The sequence below is a fragment of the Cimex lectularius genome, unplaced genomic scaffold (assembly GCF_000648675.2).
Source record: "Cimex lectularius strain Harlan isolate CLEC.00 unplaced genomic scaffold, Clec_2.1 scaffold11, whole genome shotgun sequence".
NCBI lineage: Eukaryota > Metazoa > Arthropoda > Insecta > Hemiptera > Cimicidae > Cimex > Cimex lectularius.
The window spans coordinates 3,450,183-3,477,559 of record NW_019392673.1 but is presented as its reverse complement, the minus strand read 5'-3'; the positions used below and the strand labels follow the sequence as shown (position 1 = coordinate 3,477,559).

Sequence of the window (27,377 nt, the reverse complement as noted above, 5' to 3'; positions counted from 1 at the left end):
TGAAGTCTTATCTCTGAAGGACCATAATGTCAAATTAGGCGACGTTTTCAATGATGAGAAAAAATAAAATCGTATTTATTGGATAATTTCATTAAAATGAATGAGTCTTTCTTTGCAAGGGAAGAGTATCTCAACTTTCTATGCTAATGACAAGTCCACACCTTCAAAAGAAAAGCCCAGTTTTGGGTTGAATCTGCTGAGAAGAAAGAGGTGGTGTGTTTTCCTGTGTAAATGATATTTTAAATGATGATTGATGAAATATGTGAACAACTTCGATTTGAGAGATGTCCTTTGGCTCTTCTTTGCAACACCTCGAAATAAATGCTGCTGAACCAACCGTTTTCAATTTCAAACCCAAACAGTATAACTTCAAGTGAATACAAATATTTGATAGGCATTACTTCAGATTCCACCTTGGAATCTACTTTCAAGTCTGATACCCCTATTTTTAGCTACGTCTAGATGACAAAAAAGTTCAACACTCGTTACTTACCAAAACATTACTAGCGAATCCGAATTTTCTATCTACAGCCACCATAACAAAATACCGAAGCTGGATGGATGCTAAACCCGACATCCGTCTCCAGCTATCAAAAATGAAAACAAACATATACAAATTGTGCAGGCTAAAACAACCTCACTCTTTCCATTAAGTCATTAATCATTAAAGTTCAGATTACTTTTGAATTTGGCTCGAGTTTTACATAATTGATTCTGTTCTGTCCAATTTGATTTTTGTATTCCGGATTTTGTTAATAAAGTTAAGTATGTCAATCTAATATTTGTTTTCATAGTGATATTCCCTTCCATTACCTAATTAGGAATTGACTGGCTAATTTACAAACTTTAATTTACTACATATACTAAAGTTTCTAAATTTAAATTCTTGAATACGAGGGGACCGCCCTAGATTTTGTTCTGTGATAGGGTTCTGACAGCTAAAAAGTTTGCGAAGCCCTGTTCCAGTTTATCTGAACATAGTTTAATACCTACAATTTTTTTAGAATCCACTGTCTACTGATAATTAATGCAATGTCAGTTGAAGAATTTTGTTAGTTGAAAGTTTATAACAAAAAAATAAAAATAAAAAAAATCTGAGCCATACCACAGAAATCACAAATAAAAGGAAATGCAGACAAAACCATTCATAAACAAATATAATTATCATAATGACCCACAAACAGAACACTGCAGACGTTTGTCAAGGCAGACCTAAGTAACGAGGATGAGCGGACCTGAATTTTCATGAAACTCTAAATTATCTGCTTGTCTGGTTAAAACCAGTTTTTGTTTTTGTTTTTTTCTGTAAAGACAGTTTTACTCGACTGTTGCTATTTAATACAACAAATATTAAATTAACAACCAGCAAATCTCTACTTTTTACAACCTTTGAATTAAGGTTAAGGCTAAAAACAGTTGGCCTCTTTACTACCTTACTCACCGCTACCAAATTTGGTCTATTGTGCAATCTCCATTGAGCAACCACTTGAATCTTGTCACATTTCCAAAACACAAACTTTTAACATTTTACTGCGCAAATTTCAAATTCTTTCGAATCATGAATGGGCTGTTAAAAAATGTTGACTTTTTTTAATTAAAAACAACCATATTTGTTTATACTTTGGAGTGCTGATTAAAAACTTGAAAATAATTAATATAATATCTAAATTAACAATGTTTGTTTACTCAATAGACAATCTTTATCAATTAATTTACTCCGACGCTCTCAATGTGTGAGTAAAAAGTAGGTTCGATTAAAACACTAACAAATAACATCGAAGACAGAGAAGGAAAAAGTTTGTATGAGAGAAAGAAAGTAAGAAGAAAAATTAGAAAGAAAGGGAGAGGAGAAAAAAGAGAGAGAGAGAGAGAGAAAGATTAGAGTTAGAGAGGGTGGTGGATCACTGACAAAAAACATGAAATATAAAGATGGCAAGTAGGTAGATAGATATATAGATAGAAAGATTGTGATAGAGATAGGAGAGGAGAGAGTGAGGAGATAAACATTAAATAAAGTAGATAGATTGTTATATGAGAAAGAGAGAGAGAGAGAGAGAGAGAGAGAGAGAGAGAGAGAGAGAGAGAGAGAGAGAGAGAGACAGACAGACAGACAGACAGAAAGACAGAGAGAGTTTAACTTTTTTATTTGTCTGATCAATTATTTATTTATTTTTGTACACAAACATTTGATTGAATTGTTTGTAGTTTTATCACTTGGTTGTCATTATTCAAAATATTTTTTAAAAACCTAAAACTTATTATAATTCAAGATTCAATTATTTTACCATGCCTCCGACGCATGTTCAGTTTTTGTTTTTTATTTTTTTATATATTTTTTTTACACTTTACTCCCTGAAAAATATTATCTTGAAAAGAAGATAAAATAATCTACTGTTTGCTTGACTTTTAATAAAACTGCTTTTCAATAAATGGGTAAGAGTGACAAAAAATTTGCAAATGTAATGAACCAAAATAGTACATGAAGTAGTAATAATACATGGAAAGAATATCTGACTAACCACATCCAAAACTAGGTTCAAAGAGATGTTAACAAGTGCAATCTTAGGCTGATTAATCATAGTAATCAGGGACAAGTTTAATAATAACTTATCTGCTGTATATAATAAATAAATGCCACTAATCCACAGCTGTACCCCAGTACTCAATACAAATTGCTCCCAAGCAATTCTCAATTTTCCACCCCTTCATATTTATGTTACAAGGGAAACAGCAATGGGAGCCTTAAGACTGCAACCATGGGGTGACACCTACCGTAATGATTCTGTAGGTCACAAAAATCGTAATTGCAGCGCAGAACTGTTCATCTGAAGAGAAACTAGGAGTAAATTCCTCCAAAATAACCCTTCACTGAGAAAGGCTTCAATTCTAAACAGAAAAGTAACAGGTAAGGATTGTTCCGTGATCAAAAATTTACCTCAAACTACCACACTTAGAGGAATCTAACTAAAGCTTCAAAGGCAATGAAGGCATGCCAAAAAAAAACTTTGGTAGAGGTTGAGGACTAAATTAAAAAATGATACTAATTTCAGCATACTAATTCCATTTTACTCAAAATTCAACTTACACACTTATTCACGATTCATACAGATTTGTTCATAAATACACTATATTAAAGAAGTTTAAGGGAAAGGTGTGAAAGGAGAATATAATGATATAGAATTTAAAATGTCACTTTCTAAAATCTGTATTTAGCAGCAGTATAATTGGTTGGTATAAATCCAAAAAAAGTTCTAAAACGCAATACAATTCTGTGTATGTGTGTGAGTTTTATTGGCTCATTTGAATACGCTCAGATACAAAATAAAATATTTCCTTCAGGTGGATAAAACCAACATTTAAACTGGTTTTATAACAACAATTCTCCTGAACTTTAAGTCTGAAAAATCATGACTAAGCAGTTATGTCACAACATTTTGTTTTTATGACTTGATAATCAACAACATCCAGTCACCTGCACTAAACCTGGTTCTGTGCCAGTTATTTAGCTATTTTTAGCTGAAGGAGAAATTTAAGTAAACAAAAAACCGTTTTATAACCAGTTTTGTTATTTTTATTTTTTTGAATTGGTTTATATTTGGTTTGGAAATAAATAAGCACAGGTATATTGTTGTAGGTCTTGAAATATACAGTTCAGCTGCAAAATTAATTACATGTTTATACAATTACAACTTTCCAGTCAAATCTAATAATGTGAAATATTTTATTGATCTAATGCACTTGTAGTTTGGTAGTCTATAATTATCTTCATCTACCTATGTTTATTTGTTTACATAAATTACATAGCCTCGAAAATTTGTGGTGTCTTTACAAACGAACTAATAAATTTAATAAATTAGGTGTAAAAAATGTTCTGAAAAAGGAAAAGCTTAACATACTCATCATATTTTCAAAAATAAATAAACAAAACAAAATAAAAATAGAAGTGTTTTGGTATGTTAGATGCTGAGGTGTTAATGCAAAGATAAGTTTATCAAAATGAACTGAAACAAAACAGAAATAGGCACTCTACAAATCTCAAGAAGAATTTCACAATTATTTTATTGTAATTTTGTCATTACTTAGTCATAATTTGTCAGGTGACCCAGTGAGGTTAGGAGGACCAAAATGATTGGTAAAAACAGGTTCTGCATCTGGAGAAATTTCTAATTAATTTCAAGTTAACCACACGTCATGTAAACATCACAATTTTTTTATTTTATACTTGGCTAAAGTTAGCAACGACAGTGTTTATTTTATTGACCTCCAATACCCTTGTCTATTAGTGCAAAACAGTTGGCCAACTAGTCGACGTTTTATTGAAATGTTTTTCCAATTTTCCTCTTTGTGGCAACAATTGAAAAAAAAAATGAAAGATCAAGGACTTGGCACATGTCTACATTGTGTCGCAACAAATTCCATACTATGTAAACATTGCAAAATTTTATTTGTGACTCTATGTAGCAAATATGAAGTTTAGTGTTTATCAACAGTTTTAAAAGAACAGTGCGATAGTCAAATTCGTTGTTTAATTGTTTAATAACAATTTTAAAGATCTTTGTAAACCCAAGAAGGAATTTAAATAAAGAGAAATCAAAAAGGGGCTAGGGTTTACATAAATAAATAAAATGAAATAATTCTGGTTCAGGAATGACATCCCTTTAATTTAGCCCAAACATAACTGTCTAAATGCTTTTTTTGTTCATCATGCCTACTGAAAAATTTCATAAATATTGATAAGAATAAAATTTTCTGCTTGGCAGAGGCAACTATATACCGTAGAAAAAGATAAATGTTTTTGTTTATCAAGCCGACTGTAAAATTACATAAACATTGATAAAAATATAATCTTATGCTTGACTGCAGCGTTGTTGTTGCATCTGAAGATGTTCACTGCGTATAACCATTACGAACCTTTTTAAGAAAAGTAACTATTAATTAACCAAAAAGCTAAATGTCTAAATAGTTTTTTTGAACTTATTTAAAAGGTTCTTATTCACAGTTTGTTGTTTTCAACTAGTTAGTTGAAACTTCATTGAAAAAACAAGCTGTGAGTAAGAACTATGTTTTAAAGTATGTTGCTAAACAACACGCTCACCCAACCTTTATAATTTCTATAATTTTTTGTTCAACTAGTATCATACATACTGTCAAATTTTATGTTAATCTACAGTTAGCAATTATGGTGTTTCGTGTTCACTTTGGGTAACTATTATCAACCATTTGCTGAGAATAATATCTATTCAATTTTTCCAAAACATAACTGTCTAATACTGTTGTTAGTTTACAATTACAAAGATATTAATAAAAAGGTTTTTTTGCTTCGCTGAGGCAACTATGATACTGTTGCCAAAAGATAAATGTTTTTGTTCATCATGCTGTAAAACTTTATTCTTATCTACAATTAGCAACTATGATGTTTCATGTTCACTGTGGTTAACTATTATCAACCATTGGCTGGAATAATATCTATCCAATTTAGCCTAAAAATTACTGTCGAGTTGCTTTTTATGCTCATCAGTTCTAAAATTAGATAAATATTGATAAAAATAGAATTTTATGCTTGGCTGCAACTATGATTCTGTAAAAATACTAAATGTCTAATTACTTATTTTTGTCATCCATTGGTTGCAGCAGCTATGATACTGTGTACAGTCATTATCAACCTTGTATTAACAATAACATCTATTAAATTAACCAGAAAAAGCTAAATATCTAAATACTTTTTTGTGTTCATCCATCATGCCTACTGTAAAATTACACGAAAACGATTTTTATGCTTATCAACAGTTAGAATGGTGTTACATGTTCACGTGATTAACCATTATCAACCATTGCCCGGGAATAACATTTATTCAATTTTGCCCAAACATACCTGTCTAAATGCCTTTTTTTAGCCATCCGATAATGTCTATTGTAAAAATGGCATGCATATTGATAAAAATAGAATTTTATGCTTGACTGCAGCAACTATGGTATTGTGCATAATGATTATCAACCCTTTGTTAAAAATAACATCTATTAAATTAACCGGAAAAATACTAAATGTTTAATTACTTCTTTTTGTTTATCCAACATCAAGCATACTGTATAATTACATTAAAATTATCTTTATGCTTATCTACAGTAAGCATCTATGGTGTTACATACTTACATGTTCATTGTGGTTAATCATTACCAACCATTGGCCGGGAATAACATTTATTCAATTTAGTCCAAACATAACTGTCTAAATGCTTTTTTTTTCTTTTTTAGTTATACAATCATATCTATTGTAAAAATTACATAAAACATTGATAAAAATAGAATTTTAAATGGCAAAAAGGAGGGAAAATTCAAAAGGTGGGGTTGAGATGGAAAGTTGGTGTCCGAGTGGCCGTATCTAGCCGAAGATCGTGGGTTCGAATCCCGCTCGTGCCATTGACTTTTGTATCTCTACTATAAACTTTAATTAATTGTAATATATTAATTGGTCAAGCAGACCACGAAATTAGTGAATTTTATAGAATTTTAAGTTTGGCGGCAGCACCTATGATACTCTATTTAACCATTATCAACCCTCTATTAACAATAAAATCTATTCAATTAACACCAAAAAGCTAAACATCTAAATACTTTCTTGTGTTCATGTAACATCATGCCTATTATAAAATTACATTAAAAATCTTTTTATGCTTATCTACATTTAGCAGCTATGGTGTCCTGAGTTCACAGAGGCTAAACCTTATCCATTGGCCGGGAATAACATTTATTCAATTTAGCCCAAACATAACTGCCTAAATGCTTTTTTTAAGTCATTTAATAATTTCTATTGTAAAAATTACATAAAACATTGATACAAATAGAATTTTATGATTGGTTGCTGCAACTATGATACTGTGTACAGTCAATAACATCTATTCAGTTAACCCCAAAAAGCTAAACATCTAAATCCTTTTTTTGTTCATCTAACATCATGCCTACTATAAAATTACATTAAAAATAGTTTTTATGCTTGTGTACAGTTAGCAGCTATGGTGTCCTATTTCAAAGACGTTAAACAATATCAATCATGTCTATTGTAAAGATTGCATGAATATTGATAAAAACATAATTTTATGCTCGGCTACTACTGTATTCTCCGAGTTTATCCATTATCAATCCTCTGTGGAAAATAAAAGCTATTCACTTTAGCCAAAAGATAAATGTTTATGATCATTATGCCTACTGTAAAATTACATAAGCGTTGATCAAAATATAATCTTATACGTGACTGCAGAGATGTTTATTGCAATTTTATGCTTGTATACAGTAACTATAGTTCTCTGTGTTTATGCATTATCAACCCTCCATGGAGAATAACAGATTAACAGTTATTCAATTTAACCAAAAGTTCATCATGCCTACTGAAGGCTTTTACATAAACATTGATAAAAATATAATTTTACTCTTGGCTACTATGGTATTCGCTTCATAGGTAATTTACCTTGCCAAGTTACTTGAAAATTTACTGAAAATTTTCCGTTTTCCTCTTTAAGGTAAAAAAGGGAAAAATTGATGGTCAAGGACTTTACACATGGCGACGTTGAGTTGCATGGAACTCCCACTTATTTGTCCGTTGTTACACATTTACATGCACAAGATATAAACTGGTTTTTGAAGTTTTTTCTTTTTCTTCTAATATGCGGTTGTATTAGACGAGACGGTGTGGCAAGATAAAAGATAAGCGTTCTGTTTAAACTTTAAACTCTGTCTGGTTGGTGGGGATTCGAGTGGGGAGGCGATTACATTTAGTTTTAGTACTGGCAGATCGTGCCCAGGCCACTGCTTCGTTTTGTCTGAGACGGTGTCGAAAATGGATCTCTATTCTTCGGACAGCACAGATTCTTCCGGGCCTGAGGTAGCCTTCAACACGATCGACTTGTCCTACCACAGGCTTAGCCAGGAAGCTTTCGAAGACAAGATGCTCGCTTTCGAAGAGGAACGCAGAAACATGCACAGGGTCCACAAGCTGCTCATAAAGTGCAACCAGCTCTCTTTCTTGCCGAGTTGCATTTCCTCCCTTCACAACCTCCGACACGTCGACGTGAGCAACAACAGGCTGACCTCCTTGCCGGAATTTTTCACCAGGTTTCCACTCGTCACCCTCAACCTCAGGAACAATTCCATCAGCAACGAAAACCTGCCGAAGACGTTCGCCAGCTGGTCTCGCAGCCTCAGGAAGCTCAATCTCGGTGGCAACGCCCTCAACGTCTTTCCGGAACAGTGCCTGGAGCTGGAAGCGCTGCAGCAGCTGTACATGGGAAGCAACGCCATTGAACACATTCCCAAGAGTATCGAAAGAATCTCTGGGTAAGAACTTTATTTTTCAAGACTAATTGTTAGTTTATATTTAGCATAAAAGACAGCATACTTTCACTTTTAAAGATATACAGTGCTCTCTCTCACCCCCTGCAGCAATTTATTAAGATTACTGAAAAATTCCGATTATAGAGGGGACCGTACCACAGTCTTTCAGATGAGGCGGTTTGGTTTATTCAGCAAGTTGCCCGGTTGAATCTCAACTAGACTTTCTTTGCTGGTTTCACACCAGGCAGCTTGTGGAAAACCTCTCTTCCAAACTAGAGGTCAGTACGATTAGAACGCATAAAAGCAGGAGCATTTCTTGTGCTTGCTCTTCTGCAAAAAGAGAAACAAAATAGGAGGAAACCCAGTACAGAAAAGTGTGGGTTTATCGTTTGGTATAAAATTGGGAAACGGGCGCTTTCTCTCAAATACAGTTGTGCTACTTACCTCCAAACTTTCTTTCTTTTAATTTTGTCGCTATACTCCTCGCACCTCGTGCCCCATATTGCGCGACTAATATGAATTTCTTCAATGAACTGCTCCACATTGAAACTTGCAATTGCAACGCTTTCCACAGTGAACTCAGTTGACTCAACTAGGTGACTGGTGTGAAGGACAAATGCAAAGCAGTGTCTTCTGTGTTGAGTCAACCAATGGGTATGAGAATGTGCCGGCCACCTGCCTGGGCGGACGAGTTGTCTGTGTGTGAAGGAGTTGGGGAGATTCACAAACATTTTGCTACCTGGTTACACTCCTTGACACCCGTCGGTTCAACTAGTTGAATTGACTAACCGCCCCGTCTGAAAGAGGCCGAAACCGCCTCGCAAGCTGCAGCTAAGAAAAATAAATTTTTAATATTCAACATTTTCAGTGTCTTCCTGCTTATCTGTAATGTAGGTTGACTTTTTGGATCATTGGTTACAAAAGAGGCAAATTTGGTGGAAAAAAAATCACAGTTATTTTTTCATTATTACCGACTACCTCATCAGCAAACATCCCACACCATACACCAATTTCATTTTTGGACCCACTGTATTTTTAATTATGCAATTGTATGACTAACAAAAATTGCACCATTAAATAACATATAAAAAAAAATGTTATGTGTAATAGGTTAATTGATATTTATGTACTATCTAGTTTGTAATTTCCTCACAAATTATTCCACCAGACCCAGAAACAAAAGAAGCATAGTTGGGGGGGGGACTTAAAAAAAATAAACTAGAAAAAACTAATGAATAATAGTCAATTGTCACATTTCTGTTAAAGAATAGACAGATTCTAGATACCGTTCCACTATCAATTTGGTTCTAAATAAGTTTTGGTATATATCAAAACAATTTTAATTAAAAATAAAAATAATAAAACACCTTGCATTAGTGAAATAAAATGCAAAAATTAAAAGCTTTAAAAGTTGAAAATAGCACAAAAACATAATAAACCATGAAAATGTAATAAATTACAAAAAATTGTGTACAAAACGTAATAAATCACAAAATACAGCCAGGGTGCCACAAGGTTCAGTTTTTGCCCTCACATTATTCAACATCTGTATTATGTCAGAAATTTAAAGTTGTGAGATACATGTTTACAATAATCTGATGACAGGACTTTTTTCATGCTCTCATTTTGAATCGACAAAATCACCAATAATTTATCGAAGCCGTACAAAAAATGTTTTAAATATTTAATGTTTAAACTTGGTAGTTATTCACTAAAACGAAGCTTGAAGTGACTCCAAGCTGACTTCCACCCACATCAATTGTCTTTGACTAAACCATTGGAGCACTTGACAAATTATTCCCGTTAATAAATAAATAATCTGGCTTAAATTAATTTAAAAAGCTTATCTACCTTCTCTATATAAGACCCATTTTAACTTACTGCCCCGTTTAGTTGAATAAATATAAAACCAATTATGAAAAACTCCTAATTGCTCAGAACAAATGTCTAAGACTGGTGGGTGGGTGCATTTCTTCAGGTGGACTGCTATTGATCATTATATGCACTTTATCCTTAGCGTATCCACATACATTTACTCAGTGACAGAAAATGTTATGAACTCATGTGAGAACAACCCTCATGAGTACATAAATTATTAATTGTAATATTAGTTCGCTCATTTATAAAAAATATAAACATAAGGGAATGAAGCCTATTCTATTATAATTTCATGTTTTATTTCTTCCAAATTTTCCCAAAGTTTTTTTCTCTCTCGTTTTTAGTTGATAAATGATGTAAGCTTAATGACAGAATGTATATAGTCGACTACAACCTCTCATCAATTTTGTACATTTGTATGCATATGGTAAATAAAACTTATAGTAATAAGAAGTATTATTTGAATTGCCATTTGAAAATATGGCAAAGAGAGGGAAAATTCGAACGGTTGTAGGTTGAGATGGAAAGTTGTTGTCCGAGAGGATCGAAGTCACGATAGCTCAAGTGGCAGAGTAGTGGCGTATTTAGCTGAGGGTCATGGGTTCGAATCCCGCTCGTGTCACTGACTTTTTCATCAGCCAAAAACCTTAGATAAAAAGAATAATTAATTGTAATAATATGATCAATTATGACCACTAAACAAATAGGGATTAATTTAATAATAATAATAATTATTATTATTAATGGGGTTGAGATAGGAAGTTGATGTCCGAGTGGATCGAGGTCACGATAGCTCAAGTGGTAGAGCAGTGGCGTATCTAGCCGAAGATCGTGGGTTCGAATCCCGCTCGTGCCATTGACTTTTTTTCATCTCAACTAAAAACCTTAATTAATTTTAATGATTTAATTGATCAAGCGGACCACGAAATTAGTGAATTATTATTAATCATAATATGTGAGTAGTATTTTTTTAAAATTATTTTTTCATGAAGGCTCAGAACTGCAGAGTTTGTATCAGCCCTTGGGTTTTAGTTTTTTTTCTCTGAAAAAAATTTCTCTTGTAAATACCTTGGGTTTAAATTTAGGATTGCTGAGATTTTATTGTGGGAACATTCAGTGTTGACCTACTGTGACCACAAATTTATAGTAGTAAAACTAAAACTACAACTGCTACTGTAACTATAAAACTTAATTTGGCCATTATATAACATTTTGGCTGTTATCGTTTTGTTAAGTTTTTTATTGCGAGATTTCTTTAATTTTACTGTACTGATTATCATGGTCTGTCAATCCTTTGGTATGTCAGAACAGAGGATAAGATCATATGAAGAAATCTTGCAATATAAAACTTCATTAGATCACAAAAATGCACCCCCCCCCCAAAAAAAAAGTGATAAACAACAAAATTTTAACTTGTTAGATTTCCACATATAATCTGTGGGGTGATGAACTTGTAGTTTAGCCATTTCTGATCATTTTGGTCTGTCTATTCTCACTGGTTTGGTCTGTCAGAATGTTTTGCATTCTTGTCATCTTCGATCTGAAAAGAGTGACAAGCTAAAATCCATCTTAAGGACCAAACCAGCAAGGATAGGCAAATCAAAGTGATCAAAAATTACAAAACTACATCGAAATTTTAGTAAGTTGAAAAAACTGAATCGTAAATCTTTATTTCTCCCATTTCAGATTGATGGTTCTTTGCCTTGGAGGGAATAGATTATCCGAAGTACCTGAGACCGTAGGTAACCTCAACAACCTCGAAGTTCTAATACTTAATGACAACATGCTCGAAAGCCTGCCACGAACCATAGCGAGCCTGAAAAAGCTCAAATCCCTTCAGTTGCACAACAACCTTCTCCGCACATTGCCTACGGAAATAATCACATTGAAACATCTGAGTGAGGTATGTTCAGCATCTAGCAAAATATATTTTATCATTAAGACTAGTAAAGTATCTTTACATTACAAATATTTTGTTTTTAAATTTGTTTTAAGAAAACCCTTTGAATGAAAATGGCATCATTGATTTTGATAACATTTTGAAATTTTAAACAATCAAATGTAGTGCTCTACTTGAGCCAATTATTTGCGCAGTCATTTTTAGACCTCTCATAAAGATTTTCATTTTAATATTTATCGACCACTGAATGATGCAATAGGCAGATAATGCTTCCAAATTCCTTTATAAAACCATAAAACATGGTCATTATCATAGATTAAATATAACAAAACTTTAATATGTATTCAAATGACACGATTGCGTGTTAGCGGTTATCAGACATTGACCTTGCTTTCTTTTTGTTTTAATTTCCCCCTCATTTTACTTAAGCATTTATACTTTATTAATAGGTAAAAAATTTAAAAAAAGGTCAAATTTTTTCATCCCAAAGTGAAACAACTGTGAAATTTTTTGAAAAGTTTTGCCAGACGGATACGGTAATTACCTGGCCTTGTAATTTATCTTTCTACTTCCTATTTGAAGCGGGGAGACAAAACTGATTTGTCATTCCGCCTTGAACTTGAACACTTGAAAATTGATTTTTGAACAAAATTAACAGAAAAAAAGAACTGTTTTTAAATGACTAACAAATATTTCCAAGAAATGGAAAATAGCTTTAGTTCCCAGATGGGTAAACATTGTAATAAAGTTGTTTATGGATAACAACCGGCCATGGTAATAAAATAAATTATGCGCATAGATTTCTCACAGGTTATATTCAAAGGTTTTCAAGTTTTTATTTTGTATTTTTTAATTATCACCTCCTTTCCCAATCAGATATGCGAGCTGGTAGGTCATTGGCCTTATTTTTAATCTTTTCTCTAGATCTCAATTTCTCTTTTTGTTTCACTTTTCTCAATTTGAAAAAAGTAAATAAAATCAAATAATATTTGTGTTAACCAATTGTTACATTTTAATTGATAACATTTTTAAAAGATCAGCACTTATTACATTAACAAAATTTATTTTTTTAATTTTTACGCTGTACAATATTTATATTAACCTTGATTTCAAAGGATGGAGATAATACGTTTTATTAACTTTGATAAGATCATTAATCAGTCTAGAGATATGAAATTTTTTCAAATTCTTGATTTATTAATTTAACAAAAATAATTATATTTTGTACTTTGATAGATAATAGATAGATAGATGAATTGATTGAATGGCTGCTTTTATTTGTATGAAAATTTGATTCTTTACAAATGAGGTTGGTTTCATACAAATTTATACGTAAAAATTAAAAGTTCAAGAATAAATTAATGCAGATTATGAAATGTTTTTAAATAATAAAGCAATAAAATTATGAAATATGAAACACTTAGAATGGGAGTAGACTGGCCAGGAGTTTAGAGTGTCCAACTTCATACAGGGTTCAAATCCCATATAGCCTTTGGAATTTTTAAACCTGTAAAAAAAAAGGCTTAAGTATGAAAAGGATGCTGCACTTCATGCGAACAAAACGCAACTGGCCAGCTTCCAAGAAGATCATTAGCAGAGCTTGGACACAGATGAAAATTGCATTGGGCCTTACGACTCAGGAAAAAAAAATTCAACTGACTATCTTCAGTCAGCAAAATCAACATAAAAAATATTAATTAAGGTTTTTAGTTGAGATAAAAAATTCAGTGTCACGAGCGGGATTCGAACCCACGACCTTCGGCTAGATACGCCGCTGCTCTGCCACTTGAGCTATCGTGACTTTGATCTGCTAGGGCACTAACTTCCCATCTCAACCCCACCTTTTTGAATTTTCCCACCTTTTTGCCATTTTTCAAATGTCGCGTAATCTGTTTGATTCTCGGCGACAAATGAAATGGCCACGGAGAGCTTTAGTGACGTATACTTCATTTTAATTCATTAAATTCACTAATTTCGAGGTCCGCTTGACCAATTAATATATTACAATTAATTAAGGTTTTCGGTGAGATAAAAAAGTCAATGGCACGAGCGGGATTCGAACCTACGAACTTCGGCTAGATACGCCGCTGCTCTGCCACTTGAGCTATCGTGACTTCAATCCACTCGGGCACTAATTTCCCATCTCAACCCCACTTTTTGAATTTTCCCACCTTTTTGCCATTTTTCAAATGTCGCGTAATCTGTTTGATTCTCGGCGACAAATGAAATGGCCACAGAGAGCTTTAGTGATGTATACTTCATTTTAATTAATTAAAATCCTTATTTTTTGTGGTCCGCTTGACCAATATCATTCAATGAATTAAGGTTTTTACTTGAGATAAAAAACCTTAATTAATTGAGTGATATTGGTCAAGCAGACCACGATCAAGTGGGGTAGAATCTTCATCTATAAGGCAAAATTGAATATATATATTGAATATTGATACAATATTGAATATTTTTCTTCTTATTCACTCAGAATCGTAAGAACAAAATCAATCGAACAAACAATTTATGTGTCCGAATCAATCAATAATTGAAGACAATTAACCAACAAAAAATGAATAGGAGTAGCAATTCTTCTTTTTGTCTAAATCGAGTTATTTTCTGGAAGTTTTATTAATTATTTTCAATAACTCTATCTACATGCAGACAAGTAATGATTGCTATATGTATCCATGAAACTAGAATTTTGGCAAAATGAAATAAATACTCAATTAATTATACACAATTTTTTTTTGAAATGAAAGTATAATCGTTAATAAAAAGTGTTTCTATATGAAGCCGCGATTTGCTTATAATTAGAATAAAATCAGGTAGTCGAAATGAGAAGTTTGTGGCATGGGTGATCGAAGTCACGGTAGCTCAAGTGGTTAGAGCAGCGGCGTATTGAGACGAAAGTCGTGGGTTCGAATCCCGCCTGTGACACAAATTTTTCATTTCGAAAAAATATTGTGTATAATTGATTATTTATATATTTAATAGAAACTGATAAAATTGACTAAAAATGAGATAAGTTAAAATTTCATGAAAAATTTAGGCCTAGTGATGTCCCTTTTTAGGCATATCAGAAAGTTAAGACAACATTTCAATGATTCTAACTTGACTATTTGTAAATTCAAATTAATCATATATAGAAATAAAATAGTGTATTTGCCTAGTAGTAAAAAAGTTTGCATACAATTTCAGTATATCATATTGAGGTTTAAATTGATTCAAAAAGTGTGGGGAAAATAATGCTTGTATAATCAATAAATTTGTATCGAATTTACATGCAAAACTTTTTTTCCCTTGTTCCTAAAGCCTAAATAATAACATTAAAGCATTAAAGTTATAATTAACAAAACATGTAACAAAAAATCTGCGTACATTGCAAAACTTGTGACAAAATTAATTTACATGTGAAATGAATAATCGATGGGCTTCCTTTATTTAGTCCTTCATAAAATTGGTTTTTCATCAAATATGTATATTAAGTTTTTGGTTACATCGGGATTCTTCTTTGACAGCTTCAGTCAGGTGACATTTTATTTTTTGTGCCATGAGTTTTCAATCTTCTCTTCATTTCTTCCCAGAGAAATTTGATCCAGCAATTGTGGGGGTGTTTTTGGTTGGCGGAGGGTGCTGTACAGTAACCACTCCTCTGTTTTCTTAGCATGATGTTTCGGGTCAAAGTTTCTGGGCACAGGGCACTAAGAATTGTTATGTAAACGTGTTGGTTCATCCCCTTAAATAATTTTTAATAATAATAAATAATAAATTTATTACATTTATAAATCTGTTATGATTATTATAATTTTATAACATCGTTTTCTTTCCATTTTCTGCCTCCAGCTGAGTCTTCGCGACAACCCACTCGTTATCAGATTTGTCAACGACATGACGCTCAACCCTGGTACGCTGCTTGAAATCGCAGCGAGAGCTGTTAAAGTTCAGAACATCCCGTATGTAGCCGACGATCTGCCCAAGACTCTCAGGGACTACTTGAACACAGCACATCACTGTTTGAACCCTAAGTGCAACGGTAAAGTAGCGTGTTTTTCACATTTTAATTCTTTATATTTTTTCTTTCTTTTTGCAAGCGACAATGCTTTCCTTGTTTACCCTCATTAATTGCATTCATGTACATTACATTTCCAACTTGTTTTGACTGCTCCTCACAAGGTCAGCTTTACTCAGACACATTTTCCTTCGGATTATAAAGGACAAGGCCATCTCGTTTTATAAGTGATGGCGCAGTTGCATCTAATAATTTTTTTTTTATTATTGTTTTCTTTTTGTTTCTATTTTTAAAACCTCTCAAACAGGGTTGCTGAACTTATTGTTTTGAAGATATAAACCTGTTTTCTTTTTAAATTTTTTAATTTAAATTATGATTCATGACAACTCAAATCTCTTTAAAATGCTTTGTTGTTTATTATATTTATGAACTAACAATTTAATAAATTTTTTTGTTCATGCTTTTGGTATAAAGCTCTTTATAACAATTTTGTAGATACATGTGTGTGTGGAGATTAGTGACCGTTAATCGATAATTATTCAGATATCGTGAGATGCGGTCTGGTGTGATGTGGTTTCAGAAAAACATTTTCTTTATCGTGCCAACTTTCGATCTTTTATTGAGATCATCTTCAGGGCCTGGGATTTCCAAACAATGTTTACATTTAACAATTCCATTTAGGATGTGGAAAAGTGAATTTATACAATGCAAAATATATTTTATATTCAAACACTTTGAGTGAGTAGAAATACTTTGTTTGAATATAAAATATATTTTGCATTGTATAAATTCACTTTTCCACATCCTAAATGTATTTGTTAAATGTAAACATTGTTTGTAAATCCGTGGCCCTGAAGATGATCTCAATAAAAGATCGAAACGTTGGCATGATAAAGAAAATGTTTTTCTGAAACCTACATCACACCAGACCACATCTCACGATATCTGAATAATTTGTAGATACATTTTTCTTGGGCCCTACTCCTAGTGGAAAATTTCCAATTTATTTGTTGTAATACTCCGATGGAAGGATTTTATAGAAATGTTGAAAATGGGTGAGGATACATCTCCTACTCACAGATGTTTTGTTTACATTGATCCGGATTTCAAGCATTAAACACTCATCAGGTCGAAAGAGTTATAAACATGCCTTTCATACATACATGAATTGTAAGAGTAACAAAAAATTAAACAATTTGTGAGTAAGAACCATCCTTTACAAAAAGTGAATCAACATGGTCACCCACAATTTTTATTATTTTATCAAGAGCAACAGTGGTTGATGGGTCGCCCTAAGAGGACCAGACTTGTAGAAGAGGGATCATACTACATTTTGAAATAAATGTTTTCTGTGTTTAGATGTTCAATTTTTTACAGTACAATTTCTTTCGTCTCTAAAAGAGCTTTATAACTGGAGCCCGGATTTATACACAATAAAAAACCTAAACTGTGCCATATAGTATTCACCAAAAAACCATAAATATGCGTATTATATGTACTAAAAACCCCTAAAATGTGCACTAAAACTCCCTCAAATGTGCATATTGTATGCAGTAAAAACTCCTCAAAAATGCCATGTAATTTGGACTAAAAACCTCCAGTATGTATATTGTATTAATTGTTATGTTAATTGTTGCATTCAAAAAAACCCTCAAATACACTATAAACTCCTCAAATATGCCATATAATATGCACTAAAAAACTCCTCAAATAAGCAATAATATATTCATTAAAAAACCCCTCCAAATATGCCATATAGTATGCACTAAAAAAGTCATCAAATATGCAATGTAATATGCAATAAAAATAATTAAGGGGTGCCATATAAAAAGCACCAAAAACTGCTCAAATATGCTATATAATATGCACTAAAACACTCATCAAATATGCAATAAAATAATTGAGGGATGCCATATAAAAAAGCACCAAAAACTTCTCAAATATGCCATATAATATGCACTAAAAACTCATCAAATATGCAATAAAAATAATTGAGGGATGCCATATAAAAAGCACCAAAAACTGCTCAAATATGCCATATAATATGCACTAAAACACTCATCAAATATGCAATAAAAATAATTGAGGGGAGCCATATAAAAAGCACCAAAAACTGCTCAAATATGCCATATAATATGCACTTAAAAAAAAACCTCAAATGCAATAAATTCCCCAAATATGCCATGTTGTAATATGAATTGAAAACTCCTCACATAAACAATAATATATTCATTAAAAAAACCCTCCAAATATGCCATATAATATGCACTAAAAAACTCCTCAAATATGCAATAAAAATCCCTCAATTATGTCATATAAAAAGAACCAAAAACTTCTCAAATATGCCATATAATATGCACTAAAAAGCATTGAAATATGCCATACAATAAGGACTAAAATCCTCAAATATGTATATTGTACGCACTAAAAAAACCCTCAAATGCAATAAACTCCCCAAATATGCGATGTAATATCAATTGAAAACTCCTCAAATAATCCCGCTCGTGCCATTGACTTTTTTATCTGAACTTAAAACATTAATTAATTGTAAGATATCGATTGATCAAGCGGACCACGAAATTAGTGAATTGAATGTTTAAAATGAAGTATACCTTCACTAAAGCTCTCTGTGGCCATTTCATTTGTCGCCGAGAATCGAATTGATTACACGACATTTGAAAAATGGCAAAAAGGAGGGAAAATTCAAAAGGTGGGGTTGAGATGAGAAGTTAGTGTCTGAGTGGATCGAGGTCACGATAGCTCAAGTGGTAGCGCAGCGGCGTATCTAGCCGAAGATCGTGGGTTCGAATCCCGCTCGTGCCATTGACTTTTTTATCTCAACTAAAAACCTTAATTAATTGTAATATATTAATTGGTCAAGCGGACCACGAAATTAGTGAATTTATAGCTATTATATTACTAAATTTTGTGCAGGTTGTATATAACTCATATTGTTATATGGCTGCATATTTATTTATATTGAGTTAATAAAAAAATTGATAATAAAAAATGAAAACATTGACATGTTCAATCAATCCAACTCAAAAATTGGATATTAGATATTCTTTCTACTAACAACTGTCAAACATGTACTGGAATTTTAACTCTCCACAATGTTTATCACTACTACGCCCTTTAGCTAAGATGAAATTTTACACGTTTCAAAAACTATAGCTATTATTACAATTAATTATGTAATCTACATAATTATCTAATAGCAGATTTGCCTGCAACATCTTTCTTATTTCTGAACAAACTCTTTTTATAAACAGATTCAATTTGACTACTCATTAAACGGTGACACTTTTCCTTATTTGCATAACAATGCAAATTTTCTGTTGTAATTCAGACATTTTACACTCCTTTGAATAATTATCATGACGTAATTATGATTATTCAGCTTTTTTTTTTTATCTCGGTAGGGAAAACAATAGGCTCCAACCCTTAAGTCAAGTCTTAGCCTGTACCAATTTTAATAAAATTTATAACAAATCAGCGAGGTTTTTGTATAATTGTGTAATAGCAGTTTTGTCTGCAACATCGTGATGTATAAATTCTTTGGATAAACAGATTCAATTTGACTACTAATTAAACAATTTTCCTTATTTTCATAACAACTTAAATTTTCTATTGTAATCTAGACGTTTTACACCCCTTTGAATAATTATCATGATAATTAAGATTATTCAGCATTTCATTATCTCCCAGATAAATAGGGAAAAAACCCGAGTCACATATTGTCAAGTTCATTTGTAATTATTTTTACCCAGATTCACTTAATCCTGATATAAAACCCAGGCTGACAGATTTTCTTGTTCTAATTTGTGGATTATCTTCTTTTTTTCAGGCTAATATATAACATGATTTTATTGAATATTATTTTATTTATTCGTGTTACAGGCGTTTTCTTTGATAACAGAGTGGAACATATCAAGTTTGTTGACTTCTGTGGCAAATACAGAGTGCCGCTATTACAGTACCTTTGCTCTGCCAAGTGTGTAAACGATGACTCAGCTCTCTTCAGCTCTCCCGACCATGGTATGATGCGTAAGGTTCTTCTTGGATAACACTTTCTCTCATGGTATTTACTAACTTTATCTAAGGATGACTATCGAAAATCTGTTTAAGGACTTTAACACGAGAACGATTATATTATCATTAGTCACATTTTTAGGCTACGTCATTGGTCATTTCTATTTTTTTTATAAATAAATATGCCCAATGTATAGCCTAGGTAGGCTTACTGTTTTAAATTGTGTTCTGTGAAACAATCACAAAATATTATATAGATACAGTTTTATAAGTATGTATAATTAAATTATATGAAAATTTATATCAATATATTTATATCAAAAGTTATAATCAAAAAAGAGTTATATCAATTTTTTATTGCCGAATTCTATGCAATCTGTGCCAATTGTTCTAGGTGGTGAGTATCTGTCTTTTCAAAAGAGGGGATTATTGTGATATAAATTAATGCTTGATGTACTAAGCAGGTTTTTAAATACAAGTTAAAATATAATTGTAAATAATTTATCAATTCTGTGATAGTTGAACTGTGGAAAAATGAATTTTCAAATCTTAAAAGAATAATTTATTGACTGGACATTATTAATACTTTACTCTTTTTGTTTTTTTAACTTTTAATTTATTGTTTTGCCATTTAGTTATTTTACCATCGATTAATTAAAATATTCCTTAGTTTTGCTTAGTTACCTTCACACTATTTTTTTTAAGATAAAAAACCATGTAACAACTGAATAAATGTAATTGAAATTATCTTTGTTTGTCATTTCATTTACCTTTGCTTGGATTTATATACTTTGTTTTTATTTTTGCAGGAAGAATAATGTATTAAGATTTGTTAATCAGAAAAATGAAATTTAATATTGAAATTATTGTCTTTTCTGGTTGGCTAATTTGCCGGTTTCTCATGTTTAGTCGTATCTCGCAGTTTGTAAATAACCTCTATCTTTGATTTTAACCTTTTCACACCTGATTAAAATGTCACAAGTCGATTAATATATATTCATGCTATTTCAAAGATTATCTAACCAGAGTTTGGCAGGACTCGAGAGTTCTCGATCCGTACCCATACAACAATGATTCAGAACCTGGCAAGGCGATTTTCACCTTGATGCCTTCCTTCATTCCCGCCAATAAATACATTCACGTTCAGTAAAAATCATGCATTCACTATCTTAAGTTAACCTAATTGGTTCGATAGATCTGTAGATACTTGATAATCCACACTGACCTAGACGTAATGTAAGGTGTGTGTAATCAGCACCCTTTGAAGGTTATTGTATCTATGTTCTGTACTTAAATTCACTAATTTTGTGGTCTGCTTGACCAGTTAATATATTACAATTAATTAAGGTTTTTAGTTGAGATAAAAAGTCATTGGCATGAGCGGGATTCGAACCCACGATCTTCGGCTTGATACGCCGCTCTCTACCACTTGAGCTGTCGTGACCTCGATCCACTCAGACACCAACTTCCCATCTCAACCGGACATTTTGAATTTTCCCTCCTTTTTGTCATTTTTCAAATGTTGTGTAATCAGGTTGGATTCTTGACAACAAAAGAAATGGCCACGGAGAGCTTTAGTGAAGTATAGTTTTTAGTTGAGATGAAAAAAAGTTGATGTCCGAGTGGATCGAGGTAACGATAGCTCAAGTGGTAGTGCAGCGGCGTATCTAGCCGAAGATCGTGGGTTCGAATCCCTCCCGTGCCATTAACTTTTTTTCATCTCAACTAAAAACCTTAATTAATTGTAATGTATTAATTGGTCAAGCGGACCACGAAATTAGTGAATATACCGACTTCCTTCCCCACCCCTTCAAAATCCAACGTATATAAACACAAAATAGCAAAATCTCACTGGCACTCGACACGACGCGCAAGAATGGCATAATTACACAGAAGACACACTTTGTGTGAGTAGAAATACTTTGATTGAATATAAAAAATATATTTTGCATTGTATAAATTCACTTTTCCACATCCTAAATGTATTTGTTAAATGTAAACAATGTTTGTAAATCCCAGACCCTGAAGATGATCTCAATAAAGATCAAAACGTTGGCATGATAAAGAAAATGTTTTTCTGAAACCTACATCACACCAGACCGCATCTCACGATTTCTGAATAATTTTAAAATAGTAGTAAAATAGAATACACTTTATTTTGTCAAGTAAGTCACAACATGATAGGACAAAAAATGCCTAAGTGTCTACAGCAGGGGTGCTCAAACTTGGACTGCTGGCGATCTACCTCAATATTTTTAGACTACTTACGATCGACTCTGAGAGGCTGCAAGTGTGTGTGCAGGGTTGTCGTACATACACGATACACCCTACCTACCTAGGTAGGGTGTACCGTAGCATATATAGATATTAGCTTTCTGCACAATATAGGTACATTATTTTAGTCAAGGTTTGGGTTAGGTTTATGTGGCCATTTCATTTGTCGCCGAGAATCGAATTGATTACACGACATTTGAAAAATGGCAAAAAGGAGGGAAAATTAAAAAGGTGGGGTTGAGATGAGAAGTTAGTGTCTGAGTGGATCGAGGTCACGATAGCTCAAGTGGTAGCGCAGCGGCGTATCTAGCCGAAGATCGTGGGTTCGAATCCCGCTCGTGCCATTGACTTTTTTATCTCAACTAAAAACCTTAATTAATTTAAAGATATTGGTCAAGTGGACCACGAAAACTAGTGAATTTAATAAATTTAATTGTTTCTCATCACAAAAAGAAAAGTTAATCAATTTTATTTGAGTACCCAAGGAATCAAATTATATAAATATTTTTAGGTGGTTTTTTGTAGAAGGAGTAAATACACTATTTTAATTTTTACCATATTTGTTGCTATTTTTATTTGAAACCAAACTAAAATTATTAGTTATCACATAACATCTCAACTGGTTCATATAAAAATTTTTGATCTGATAACAGAATTATTATTAGTAGTGTGTAAGTAGATGTAAGTATGAAAGTTTACAAAATTCAGGCTAAGCTGTCAAGAATTAATGAGGTGGAACAAATTTTTGATCAAAACCACGATTATTGCTTTGGATCCTTTGAAATGGTGGCAAGGCACCAATGTACTATAATATCAAATATTGCAGTGACTCACCATTTCTTTTAACTGCCAGAGCCTGATAAATCTTTTGTCTGTAGGCTTAGGTTCACCCAGTCCTGGCCTGGAAATAATTTGTTTAAAAAAAAGTCAAAACACACGTATAAGTNTCGACTGGTCGATCGCGATCGACCGTTTGAGCACCCCTGGTCTACAGCATTCTACCTGAGTTGTTCTTACAAAAAAAAAAAGGTTACTTCAAAGTATTATTATTTTTTTATTCAACAATTAAATTCCTTAACCAGTTATCATACCTATACTTACAAGCATTTCAGGCATATCTTAGATGTTAATTTTCCTTTAACAGAAACTCAAGTACTTAAACCCTTGTTGGCTGAAAGAATCCTAAATGAAGAACCGCACCAACCCAGGATAGTATTCCGCATTTAACAGACTGCGTGAATTGCATAAAGAGTTCCCAACCTCTCATTTATTATTATCATTCCGCCAGATGACCGTATCGGGGGCACAGTTCACTCTCAAAGCACACATATTTAAATATAGGCCCGGCCTCGTCAGTGAGACACTGAGCGAGGTCAGAGCTAGGCACCTAGACAGTGTGTGATTTTGGTTGCATCTTAGCATGGTAGAATCCATCCAGCCTTTGTTCGTTCTTCCCTGATTTTTCCCTATTGATAAAGTAAAGAAAATATATTCATTTTACATTACATAACTGATTATTTCATACAACTTATCTCGACAGGGCCTGCGAGCACATGGCTTAAATTGTTCCCAACCATTTTATGAATTAAAACTGGCATTGCTTTTAGATGGACTCAGTAACAATTTGAATATGTCTAATTTTCTCGTGGGGAAAATGTTCTTAAGTAAAACTGGACGGACAAGGTTCTGCAGGTTAATAGAAGGAAAGTTTTAAAATTTTTAGCACCGATCCCCCACGTTTTTTGCGCGGATAAGGCCGCTTTAGTCTCCAGGGATGACTGGTAGGGTTAAAACGGTAACTAAGTTGTGGTGTGAGCGGGCTTTTGGACTTTTACCAAGCGTAGTTCGAAAAGCGGAAAAAATAAATTTAATTAATTACCGGCTTTAATGTCATTCCGCGGTCCGGCTACGATTAAAAAACTTTCTGTAATGAATTACAAACGTAAGAGGGTATGACATAGACTGATGCTTGGGCGAATACTTCGCTCCCCATAAAAGACATGTTATTCCATTGGTGAAAGTTGTAACTGTGAAACAATCAAGATTATTACATACACTTGACCCAATTTTCGCCGGGAAAATAATACCGGGGATCCTCTCTAATAATCGATATTTTCGTTTAGCTAAAAATCCTGACGGACCTTTAACCTTTTTTGACCCCATTGTAAAGATTTATTTTAAACCTGGGCTAGGAACGAATCGTTTTCGCACTAAAGGTTCTCTAATTTATAAAGATGTCAACTTAAAATGTCCCATGTCAGCTTAGAAGCAAAATGGCGTTTAGGCTTCCATCCAATCAAGCCGAATGTAAAAAAAGAAAGAAAAATAATCTTAATAATTCACTAGTTTTCGTATTCCGCAAGACCAATTAATATCTTTCAATTAATTAAGGTTTTAGTTGACATAAAAAAGTCAGTGTCACGAGTGGGATTCGAACCCACGACCTTCGGCTAGATACGCCGCTATTCAACCACCTGAGCTATCGTGACTTCGGTAGAGCAGCGGCATATTTAGCCGAAAGTCGTGGGTTCGAATCCCACTCGTGACACTGACTTTTTTATGTCAACTAAAAACCTTAATTAATTGATAAATCATAATAATAATAAAAGAACAAAAAAAAATCAAAATGTACACAAGCATTAACTCTTAGCTAATTTTAACCATAAAGCTTGTAACTTAATTATCATCTATTTGTCTTATTATAAAAAATATTTTTATGTAATCACCATTTATTGCGAAAATATCGATTTCTCCATGACAATTTCAAAAGCAATTTATATTAAACTAATAATCTTTTTCCTGATCAAATTAATGATTTTATATTGGGTTGTCCGGAAAATAATGCAGGATTTTGGGNCATACAAATGAGTAATCCTGTAAACGTAAACAGAATATTTTATATAGATTTTTTTTAATGAAAACTTAAAATCCTGCATTATTTTCCGGACAACCCGATAAATTGATTTTTGCCATGAGATGTGATTAATAAAGATTTTACCGCAAATAAGATAGTATTTCATTGACTACGCATATGTTTGCATTTGACAATCAATTTCTACACGATTAATTTGATGCTTATCTCGTTAAACAGTTTTATATTTAATTTCTTGTGTCATTTCCTTCATGACAACTCAAGTACTAGCATTTCGTTGACTTCGTGATAAAACGTTTTACACTTGGCAAGTTAAAAGCATAAATCGTCCACCCATTTATGTTGATCCTTCGACCCCCAAGCATTTTACGATAAAAAAATTATATTTACATTATTAAATTCAAGATGTTTTCAAATGTTTTTGCTCTTGACTCCCATTTCGTTGACTACGGTACAAAAATAGTTGCTCTTGGCAATAAATTTGATCCACACGTCCCCCTCAAATCAAAAATTTATAATAAATAAGGCATCTTTTCAATAATCAATTTCACGATTTCTGACTGTGTTGGTCGTAGATGTGGTTAATAATGGTTTCATCTGACTTCCGGATTTCTTTTTCTTCATGAAAACTTAAGGAGTCGAATTTTGTTGACTTCAAGAATTTGTCACTGCATGAATTTGACCATTGGTCCTCATAAATATACAATAAACAGATTATCATTGCTCTTATCATATTTTCTTTTACAGAAGTTCACCTTTAAAAGTAATTAATACAATTTTTATTTCATTTCCGGTGTCATTTTCCTTTCATGACAACTAAAGGACAACTTAGTAGAAATTATACATTTGGCTATAAAGCATTCACCCAAATTAAGATGATCCTTTGATCAAACCATTTTTTAAGTCAAATTATTCTTTCTTCCCTTACGAAATTCAAGATTTTTTTACCTCTCTCGACTCCCATTTTATAACAATAATGGTTGCTCATGGTTTTAAACTTTCCAGATAATTAAGTTGTTCCTCACATCCTCCTCAAAACAGTTTATACTAAACTTTACTTGTATACTAATACTACAAAATCCTAACGTTTATATAAAAATTAATGTGTGGTGATTAGTCTCCGTTAGTCAATGATTATTCGGAAATCGTGAGATGCAATCTGGTGTAACGTAGGTTTCAGAAAAACATTTTCTTTATCGTGCCAACGTTTCGATCTTTATTGAGATCATCTTCAGGGCCTGGGATTTGCAAACATTGTTTAAATTTAACAAATCCATGTAGGATGTGGAAGAAAGTGAATTTATACAATGCAAAATATATTTTTTTATATTCAAAGTATTTCTACTCACTCAGTGTTTGTTTTCTGCGTATTCGTGCCATTCTTGCGTGTCGTGTTGAGAGTGCCAGTGAGATTTTGCTGTTTTGTGTTTATTTACGTTGGATTTTGAAGGGGTGGGGAAGGAAGTCGGGTAGAAAGACATTTTTATATGAGGAGGCGGCTTCTTTGAGGCGAAAGGAGCCGACAATGGGAAAAAAACGTTGGTAATGGTTCGGCCAGATTATCCTTTTCATATTAATTCTTTAACGTTGCACATATCTATTTGACAATGCTGATCATAGTAAATGACAAGCAATTCTTACAGGGATACAATTATACACTGTCAGGCAAAAATTCCGCCCAATTGATTTTTTGTTCATTTTCTCGATAAAAGAAAATTCTACCCTTAATTTGTCTTATTGTTTTTATCAATAAATATTTGTTTATGCTAAGTTTTAAATTGGGAATATCAATTAGACGTAAACATACTTAATCCTTAATCCAAAACAAGGATAAAGAATTTTTCAATGTTTACTTTTTACGGAATTGAAAATGTTTATTGAATTCAGAATTATTTGAATTCTGAAGCAATAAAATGTTTAGTTCCTTAAATTCACTAATTTCGTGGTCCGCTTGACCAATTAATACTTTACAATTAATTAAGGTTTTTAGTTGAGATGAAAAAAAGCCAATGGCACGAGATGGATTCGAACCCACGACCTTCGGCTAGATACGCCGCTGCTCTACCTCTCGATCCACTCGGACATCAACTCCCCAT

General features: G+C 32.6%; 1 protein-coding gene across 1 annotated transcript; it reads left to right on the top strand.

Moving 5' to 3' along the window:
• Positions 1-7,604: 7,604 nt before the first annotated feature.
• Positions 7,605-20,882, top strand: LOC106668370 (leucine-rich repeat-containing protein 58). The gene is made up of 4 exons (XM_014397054.2): positions 7,605-8,328; positions 11,890-12,106; positions 15,938-16,127; positions 20,004-20,882. The coding sequence occupies exons 1-4, from the start codon at positions 7,832-7,834 to the stop codon at positions 20,168-20,170; spliced, it is 1,071 nt and encodes a 356-aa protein (XP_014252540.1). The 5' UTR covers positions 7,605-7,831; the 3' UTR covers positions 20,171-20,882.
• Positions 20,883-27,377: the final 6,495 nt, after the last annotated feature.

Excerpts from the sequence above, each read along its gene's own strand:
- LOC106668370 (XM_014397054.2), top strand. The coding sequence starts at position 7,832 with ATGGATCTCTATTCTTCGGACAGCACAGATTCTTCCGGGCCTGAGGTA. Across the intron at positions 12,107-15,937 it reads CATTGAAACATCTGAGTGAG|CTGAGTCTTCGCGACAACCC; the intron begins GTATGTTCAGCA and ends TTCTGCCTCCAG. Across the intron at positions 16,128-20,003 it reads TTTGAACCCTAAGTGCAACG|GCGTTTTCTTTGATAACAGA; the intron begins GTAAAGTAGCGT and ends TTCGTGTTACAG.